Raw genomic sequence first — 9,684 nt, forward strand, 5'->3', positions numbered from 1 at the left:
TAATTTGTCACGCACAAATACTAATTTATTTCACGGAAAAGTGTTGGTCATTTTAATTTCCACTTTTAAATGATTACATAGATTTATTTGGTCACGCACATGATGTGAGACTAATTTCATTTTGCCCCATTGCCCAAGAGGAGTATATATATATAATAAAAACAAATTTCAAGAATAATAATTTTAATAAATCAAATATATTATAAAATATCGGGTTTTTCAAAAAAAATAAAACAAAGACAAATATGAAATTTGACTGTCTAACGTCAAAATACCAGAGTCCTGTATCCAATGAGGCTGCCATCATACCTGTGTAATGATGTAGCTAACGTGCATGGACTTTCATTTCTATGAAATCATGCATGTAACTATATATTTTAACAAATAAATTCATATGAAAAAAATTAAATTTTATAAACAAAAATATAAAATTTATTCATTAAGGTATAATAAATATCTGTGGCTTATATTATTAAATGAATAAAAATGAAAAAAAAACCATAAAGATTAGAAATATATATTATATACCAAAAGTATTCATGGTTTTATACACATGATATTGTACGTAGATGTCGAGGGTAGGTTAAATTTAAAAAAATTGAAAAGGGGTCAGATTTGTCATGCTTTTGGGATCATTGCAATAATTGAAGTCATGCATGCTCTCATGATAAGAATTATATGTTATTATTTATTGAAGAGTCTTGTCTAACTGTTCCTCCGTGGTTTCTCGCTTGAATTCTTAATTTGAATTTTTTTATAAAAAAAAACAAGAAAATTATATTAAATAATAGGAAATGTTTGGTTTCATATAAGTTTTTTTTTCCAAGAAAAATGTAATGTAAATTAAATAACGTCTTCTGGTGAAGGATATGGAAATTATACCTAAAAACTAAATGCAAACATTGATTCATTCGAACTTTGGAGTGATATTCTAAGAATTGATCCAAAGTTAATAAAAGAATAACTTATTTATTTTACGTGAATCAACATATTGTTTTGAAAATATGTGCGACATTTTAATGTAAATTCAAATTAACCCANAATAACAATAATAATTATGGCAATAAAAGTTCTGGTCAAACCATCGCTGATCATTATTTCTTTCGTGACTTAAATTTGAAATTTCTACATGTTACTCCCAATTTTCTTACTATGGCTAACAAAACTGAATATTTAATTTTGTTAAATCAACTTTATTACAATTATATACACACACACACACACATATGTATAATGGATATTTTTAAACAAAAATATTTGAAAACAATATCTATATTTGTGGGTTGAACATTCTCTGAATTTTCAAATGATTTGCAGTATATTATATTCCATTCAAGCACCTGCGGCAGACTACTGCAATACTTTATTCATAATATTATTATTGAAATTCAAATGAAAATTAATAAATAACGGTATCTAATGATGAATAAATAATATGATATGATATTTCTCGGTTCTTAGTTCTATATAAAGGGAAAGATATTATTCATAATAAGAAAATATGGGTATTTTGTATATTTATTACACGTACAGTTTGAGTCATATGAAACAAGTAAGCCAACTTAAAACTCATTTATGTATTAAAAAATAAATAAATCAGGTCGAGTCCTGTAAAACACGTTAGCCAACTTAAAACTCGTTCCGGGAAAAAAAATCGACCATCAATTTACTCGTCTCGTGTTTTTTTAACTTATTTAAATATTAAATAAGATAGATCGGATCCATTGTCATTTCTAAATATATAACCCTTATGATCCTACAAACTTTATGCATATTTGTATTTCAATAATTCGAATGATAATTGTTGGACATAGATTCTTTATTTATGATTTGACTTTGTTTTCGTAAATCGTATTATACTTTTATATATATATATATATAAAATCTTAATTTATAAGGATGATTCTATAATTTTAAATTCTATTCAAATCGTAAATAAATAAAAACTTAAAAAGAAGTTAAAATAAATGTTACTAATTACTATCTATATCTCAATTGAATTAAATTGCCAAATATTAAATAAAGGCAGAGTCACATCAAATCAAATATTTATTTCCAAGATTTTCTGAATGTAAATGAGTTGTGTCAATTCAATAAGGTGAATCTTGAGCCGGGACTCGATGGAAGATTTGCCTGTTTCCAGACCCTAATTTCAGAATAGGCTGCCCTTAAGCCCTACAATCACAAAAACAACATTACTTTCTCTAGCCTTTTATTAATTTATTAACATTAAATTACTAATGAAAAAATTGTAATTGTTATATAGAAAAATAATTTTTTTGGTAGATTAACTAATGATTTATTTTGGATTTGGATCGACTAAATTTTCAAAATTCATATTTTTTAGATTTATTTCATTTGAATGCTGAAATGATATCAGAAAAAGCTAATGAGTCTGGAGACGTTTTTATCTATCTGCTTGTGCTGTCTAATATCTCTTAGATATCAGTGTTATATTTTCCCAGTGACTACGATATTATCCGTTAAGATTTGACATCATTCTTTTACGACCACCTAGTCAACTTGATCAAGCAGCGCAATGGTAACAACTTGACGTACGAAAACTTCCCAGATTGTCAAAATCTCAATATCACTCTCATTCATGCACGCTTAACCCATCATCTTATTATATAAAAATGCATTGATAACAGTGTCGTGTTACATTTATTTATAATTTAACAATATACAAGGTAAAGTTAACATATTATTTCGGTGAATGAAATTAAATACGGCGTCGTTTATTTTTCAGAAGAACAAAATCATTGTGATAATAATAATCACACATTGGTGATTATGATGTAAAAAAAATAGCATAATTTTGGGAAAGAGAAGGATGCTCCATCAGACATCATGATTACGTATTTCCCATGCTTTTCTTCTCTTATACTCTAATAAATATAATACAAAATAAATACTGTGATTATCATCATAAAATAAATGATAATCACATCCATGCATGCTCTTATTTATCCTTTGTGTAATCCATTCATGAATAGGCATCCGTCTCACGAATAAGATAAATCAATCATACTTATATTTATAATAAAAAAATAACTTTTTTGACATAAAAAATAATAATTTTTAATGAGTGATCAAAATAAAATATATATCTCATAAAATTGATATGTAAGACAATCTCACATGAGTTTTTGTATTCAGTTAATTGGTCGGTAAAATGGACTTTGAACTATTCGCTATAAACACTTATGCAATGTGGCGTGAACGACTCAATCTCGTACATAACCAAGGAACACTCGGAAAAGGAATCAGCGTGAATTGGAGTGACGCGATGCTGCGAGAATTCCAAGAGGCCCAACGAGTGAGGTTGCTGAATGGAAAAATTGATACGTCAGGAAACTCACAGAAGACATGGACGGCACCACATGTTAATGAATTAAGGCTAGACGTTGATGCAGCTTATAATGAGAACATGAACAACTTTGCTGTAGGATGAGTGGTTCGTAACCATGAAGGCCAACCATTGATAGATTTCGGGGCGAAGATTCGGAAGCCTTCTTCGATCGTCTATGGAGAACTAGCCGTCATTGATATAGGAATGAAGATTGCAAGGGAACATAATCTCATTATCAACCAAATCACCAAATCACATCAGACTCTCTATTGGCAGTGCAAACAGTAACCCATATAGATGAGGACCTTAGCTATGTTGGTACCTATGCTCAATATATCCGACGATCCTTCAGTGAACATAACGGAACCACCTTAAATCACATTCGGCGTACGACGAACGTCGTTGCAGATTCACTGACGTCTTTTGCTATTTCTCACCCGACTTCTTTTACTTGGAAGCCTGGGGACTTTCCTTATTGGTTTGTAAAACTTGTAACCAAGGACATTTCTCAATCTCAATAATACTACAAGTTTTGAAATAAAAAAAAAAACCCTCCAAATTATACTGTCAAATAATTTAATAATTCCAAAAAACATTAATTATTATTATTATTTTTTGAAAAAAGTTTCAACATCTGATTTTGTTTGGCTTCTAATGATTATTTGTTTTCATTTTGTTCTAATCGTTTTGCTGATAATCAACAACAAAAGATAAGTTGAAAGTGCTTTCATTTTTCAAATAACTACTGTCATCTTTCCACAGTTTTTGTGATTTCTCACGTCAAATATACATATTTCTCACTAATAAAAGAGCCAAAAAAGGTTAAAAAAACGTAAATAGTAGTAATCTGTATTCCATATCCCAGATGTACCTAGACGGAGAAACATCTGTGGATCATAAATTCTAATAACTATGGCCGAATTTTGCAGGTCTATTTGTACACGTACCTAAAACCAGTGACTTGTTTCCTTCATTCCAGTGAAAAACAAGGTTCTATGAAATGGTTACCAAGGCAACTACGTTCTTAATGTCATTCTGAATTCTGCGTATCAATATAGTCTCCTCCTAGTTATACGCGAGTCTCCACTGTTCACATCTGAATTTCTTGAAGCTGCAGTTCTTCTCCTCGAAGATGAAGTAGAGAGGGACAACGTGGAATCAATTTCAACTGCGTTATCTACCATTTGACCACCTGAGGTCGACACAGAATCCATGTCTTCAAAAGTTGGAGCCAGTTCTTGATTGGTTTCCATCCGGTCAATTTGAAAATAGGATCTAAGAAAGAACTCAGTCTCTACTCTCTCGGAAGAGCTTATCGGGGTAGTAAGGTCCGTTGTATGAGGATAGTTTTGAAAATGTATAGGGGCTATTCTAGGACCGAAATCAGACGAATTCCCAACACTCCTAATCCTTTGATTTAATTGTGACAATCTTTCAACCCGTCGAGCCTTAGGCCTAGGAGGAATCTTTATATGCAAATCTACATCCGACTCCAATGTGTTAGGAGTGGGACCAGAACCGTAAATTGGGATAATGTTTTTTACGGTAACCCTCCCCTTGCAAACTGGACATTCGTTGGCACTAGAATGATGGAGTAACCAACGGTAAATACATGGCCAGCAAAACAAGTGACCGCAACAAGTTACAACTGGTTCCTTGGCCAAATCCAAGCATATATTGCAATAAAAAAAGCCACTTTCATCATTGTAATTTTTCCCACCTTTCTTATCCCGAGTCTCATTTGTAGAAAAACCACATCTATTATCACCAATTTTGGATATCTCGACTGGCCTGATCTTAGACACCACACTATTGGGACCAGTCTGTGGTGCAACCCTACTGGTTAACCCCGTCGCAGTGTTTCCCGTTTCAAAGAGATTTCGATCTCGCCTCCAGGATAGTGAACTTCCATTTCGCCGGATGACTCTAGGCCCCACCCGACGATTTCCACGTCTATCCAACCAATTCCCCAAGTTCAAAGCAACACTAGAATAAGATCCTGATCCAAACTCGCCAATGTCATTTAAGTTATCATCAGGCCCCAAATTGAGATCAAGATTCACTGAATCCGTGTTCTCTTCTGCCATTCAAAAAAATGACCCTGAAATTCAAATAAAAGTTCCCTTATATCTTTTGCAGCCAAAATCCAATCTTTAAGACCAAAATTTCTTACTAACGTTCAGACCAATGGGTATGCATCTAAATAATACTTAATCATAAAATGATGTTCTATCGAATCAAATAACACACCAATCAAACCCAGCGCCAGTACCTCTACTGGTTAGCAAAGTCAAAACTCAAAACCAAATGCAAGAAAATTCTACAACAAGAACTGCCAACAGAAAGAAAAACCCCAAATTCGTTAATGCCAGCTCAACGACGGAAATAACCCCAGAGCGAGTCAACCAAATCCAATCCCAAAACACAACCGCTAAAAAGATACCATCAAAACATCAATATTTGCAAAAACAAACACATCATTCTCATTAACGACCAACACTCCCGACCCAAAGACAATACAAAAAAAATAAAGGGTCAAATCTTCAAAGACAAGAAAGCAACAATCCAAGATTCAAGTTCTAAACAGAAAAATAAAACCAAAAAAAAAAAAAAACAAGAAGAAGAGAGCGAGACCTTATGAAACAGAATGTTAATTCACGGTTGCGCAAGAGAAATCGTAAGGATATCAGTTAATGTATATGAAACAGGCCTGGATTCAATAAATTCTTTAGAGGGATCCCCGCATTGTGGGGATCTGGGATTCTTCGGGGGGTTTGGGAATTGGGAGGAAGAAGGCCATTTGGGGTACCGGAGCTAGCGTAAGGGGGGGGGTATCATGTGGGGCCTGGCCCACCTATTTTGGGCACATGGGCTGGGGTTAGCCCATTTTTAATATCTGTAATTCTGTTTAGTATCCAGTGAAGCCCAATTCTAATATAACCAAAAAATCGCAAAACCTTACCATATGACAGATAAACTTGAAGAGACGTTTGTGTGTATATATTCATCGTCATAGCATATTCTTGGTAGTTGTAAAATCAACTATAAACTAAATCATTTTCTCACAAATTATCTCTTAAAACTAAAAAATCACGTTGTAAATAATAAAATATTATATCATCTGTTTCCAAAAAATAGTTTCAAATAACAATAATATATTTCGTTAATCTGTCAGAATATGATTTGAGACTTATTTTTTGGACGATGACATTATGTTGTGGAACTAATTTTCTATAAATAAAGCATCTCATAAAAGGACATTGATTTAACACGAATCGAGTAAGTATTGCGTACAAATGATTAGAGATTAACAACTTTTTAATTGTGCCCAAATTTACAATAATAATTAATATTTTTTGTATAAAAAATAATATTTTTTCACGACAGATTTAAATAAAAAATCCGTATCACAAAATTGACTCGTGAGACAGCTGCTCAAAAAAGTTTTGGTGATATTTGTAATAGTTATTATACTTTTGTAGTTGTATGGAATCACTTCTAATAAGTTTTATCAGAATAATTCTTTTGAAGAGTTTTTCTCAACAGAAATTCCATGTGCAATATGTACAGGTTTTGCCATATGTCACACATAGTATATGTGTAGCAACACAAGTCTAATTGGATCCAATTATTGATGTGTCATCTGACAAATCGATAATTTTTTGTCACATCAGTATATTTCAATGTTATGTCAGTATTTTCTAGTATCAAGTCATTTTTGAACGGACATAGCCAAAAATAAAAAATCAGTGTACTAAAATTAAACTTTAAAAATTTAGTAGAAAAAAATCCAAAAATCGAACTAGTTAATGTACTTAAAAAACTATTTTTTTCCCATAATAATATATATCCTCTTATCCATCCTTTCTTCCAACACTTTTCGACGCTCATCAGATTCTGAACTTAAAAACCCATTAATGGATGATCCAACATACTAGACAACAATGTGATTATTTTTTTCCCTAATAATTTAAGTTAGTCGGGGGAGGAGAGGAGCCATTCTAATTTTCCTTGTCCAATCCATTCTTTGTCAAATGGATTAGATGCAGAATTGGAAGTTCTTTTCGACAGGTAAAGATCATTATTAATTTCCTCGCAATTGATTAATCTTGATTCCTTTTGACAACAGAAAGAACCATAATCACAAGAATACAAATAAAACAATCATTTAACAACATGATCATCAAGATATAATATATAAAATTATAACAAAAAATACACCATTTTAATTAGGACGGCAAAATCATGCAGTATCTTATAATATATGTTTATGTAATATAATGTTTGGTGGGTGCATGGGGACGGTATGTTTTGACGTATGTTTAGATTAATACTGCATGAACTTAGTTCTCTATATAAGTTGCTCATTAGCTTCATGTTTCATCACAAATTACAGATCTAATTTGTAATTCCCTCAAATTTATAAGCTGAAAATGGCAACGTTCGTGCTCTTGTTTAGCTTAATATCTCTTAGTTTCTGCTGCATCAGCTTTGCCTTTGAGCCTAGCCCGTTGCAAGATTTCTGTGTCGCAAACCCGATGATGCCAAGTAAGTGAATTGTCCATATTTTTCACCATTTTGGGACTATAAAATGTTCTAAGCGAACAATGCAACATTTTAGCAATTACTTGCTCAAGAAATAGCTATGGTTCCAAAAATTATAAATTTCTTTGCTAATGCGCATATGTTTTTCAGCACGAGTGAATGGTTTACCATGCAAAAACCCTGCGACAGTTGAAGCCAGTGATTTCTTCTTTAGTGGGCTGCATTTACCTGGAAAAACATCCAATGCTGTTGGCTCCAAGGTCACCCCGGTCTCTGTAGCTCAATTGCCCGGCCTCAATACTCTTGGAATCTCATTGGTCCGTATCGACTACGCGCCACTTGGAATCAACCCTCCACATACTCACCCAAGAGCCAGTGAAATCCTTACGGTCATCGAGGGTTCCCTTCTAGTCGGATTCATAACCTCGAATCCCGACAACAGGTTCATCACCAAGACCCTACAAAAAGGTGATGTTTTTGTGTTTCCAGTGGGTCTCATCCACTTCCAACACAATGTGGGAACTGGGAAAGCAGTTGCTATAGCAGCATTGAGCAGTCAGAATCCTGGAGTGATCACCATTGCAAATGCAGTTTTCGGGTCGAACCCGGATATCAATTCTGATGTTCTTGCCAAGGCTTTCCAGGTGGATAAGAGCATCGTGAATCAGATCCAGACCAAATTCTAGAGCAATGCATGCATGCACCATTAATAAATTGATGAGATTAATTATTTCTTGTGTGTTATTTTGTCGTCATCTTGTTTGTGAGTCTTTGAAATTAATCTGTTTCCTTTAAGTTTCTCAATTTCATTAATGTGATTGCATAATATTCTGGGCTTCATTTTGCTTTAGTACTACTAATGATCAAACTCAGACTGCAATACACTAGGTTATATTGATACCAAGCTGTATAATTATGAAGATAGCAAGGGGGACGAACATATCTAATTAATTAGGGTTGGGGAGTAGGAACTATGAAGGCTGATTTAACATATAAATTTGAGAGAGATTTGAATGTTTCAAGTTAGTATTTTTGGAAATATTTGAATTCTTTTATTCTGAAAAAAGGATATGTAACACCGCTCAGTTTATATACTAACATTTACATATGGGCTCGTGGAATGAAATGATTAGACGATAAATTGAAAAATAAGGATAATATAACTATTTTTTAATTCAAATTATTGTAAAACTTGAGACAAATACGAGATAATGCAAATATGTTGAATTCTATCCTTAGTAGGAAAAAATGCTTTATCAAATTAAAGGTTATTAATTTATGCAACTTTTGTTTAATTTGAAGATTAATAGATTTACCATAATGTTCCATACTCCTACATACTCAGTCCCTTCTCAATTGTATATGCTTCATTTTCTTTTTTCAATTTATACATTTAGTAGTAAAGTATTTTTTAATAAACTAAATAAATATTTTATTTTTATTTAATTTATTAAAAAATACTTTCATGTTTTTCAAAAATATATTTTTTACGAACTTTGTTTTTCCAACGATTTCGTAAATAACAAACTTATATAGTATTCCCCTATTTTAAAAATCATAATAATGGATTTGTCTCCCAAAATTTTCAACTATAAAAAACTTTTGTATACGTACTAGGTGATGAAATCAATCATAGCTTTTAATAATGGGGGTATTTACAATATTTTTGAACAAAATTTTGGGATCATAAGACGATGCACGTGATGTTGGTAATAAAAATAAATTTTGTCACGAGTAGTATGTGGTGTACTTGAATTTTTTTGAATAACTCACCATATTATATATAT

The 9,684-nt window shown here is 32.2% G+C and overlaps 2 protein-coding genes across 2 annotated transcripts; one reads left to right on the forward strand and one right to left on the reverse strand.

Annotated features, from left to right (window-relative positions):
• Window positions 1–4,097: 4,097 nt before the first annotated feature.
• LOC140963485 (uncharacterized) lies at window positions 4,098–6,177 on the reverse strand. Its single transcript, XM_073422827.1, has 2 exons — window positions 5,987–6,177; window positions 4,098–5,453 (listed from the first exon to the last, which is right to left on the reverse strand). Exon 2 carries the CDS (start codon window positions 5,437–5,439, stop codon window positions 4,402–4,404), a length of 1,038 nt encoding a protein of 345 aa, XP_073278928.1. The 5' UTR covers window positions 5,440–5,453; window positions 5,987–6,177; the 3' UTR covers window positions 4,098–4,401.
• A 1,594-nt stretch (window positions 6,178–7,771) lies between these two features.
• LOC140963486 (putative germin-like protein 2-1) lies at window positions 7,772–8,583 on the forward strand. Its single transcript, XM_073422828.1, has 2 exons — window positions 7,772–7,900; window positions 8,048–8,583. The coding sequence occupies exons 1-2, from the start codon at window positions 7,786–7,788 to the stop codon at window positions 8,581–8,583; spliced, it is 651 nt and encodes a 216-aa protein (XP_073278929.1). The 5' UTR covers window positions 7,772–7,785.
• The last annotated feature ends 1,101 nt before the right edge of the window (window positions 8,584–9,684 follow it).

Source organism: Primulina huaijiensis, chromosome 17, assembly GCF_012295235.1.
Source record: "Primulina huaijiensis isolate GDHJ02 chromosome 17, ASM1229523v2, whole genome shotgun sequence".
Classification (NCBI taxonomy): Eukaryota; Viridiplantae; Streptophyta; class Magnoliopsida; order Lamiales; family Gesneriaceae; genus Primulina; species Primulina huaijiensis.

Bases quoted from the DNA above. Each gene is read 5' to 3' on its own strand.
- LOC140963485 (XM_073422827.1), bottom strand. From the start codon at position 5,439: ATGGCAGAAGAGAACACGGATTCAGTGAATCTTGATCTCAATTTGGGG.
- LOC140963486 (XM_073422828.1), top strand. From the start codon at position 7,786: ATGGCAACGTTCGTGCTCTTGTTTAGCTTAATATCTCTTAGTTTCTGC. The intron at 7,901-8,047 runs GTAAGTGAATTG...TATGTTTTTCAG, and splicing joins CGCAAACCCGATGATGCCAA to CACGAGTGAATGGTTTACCA.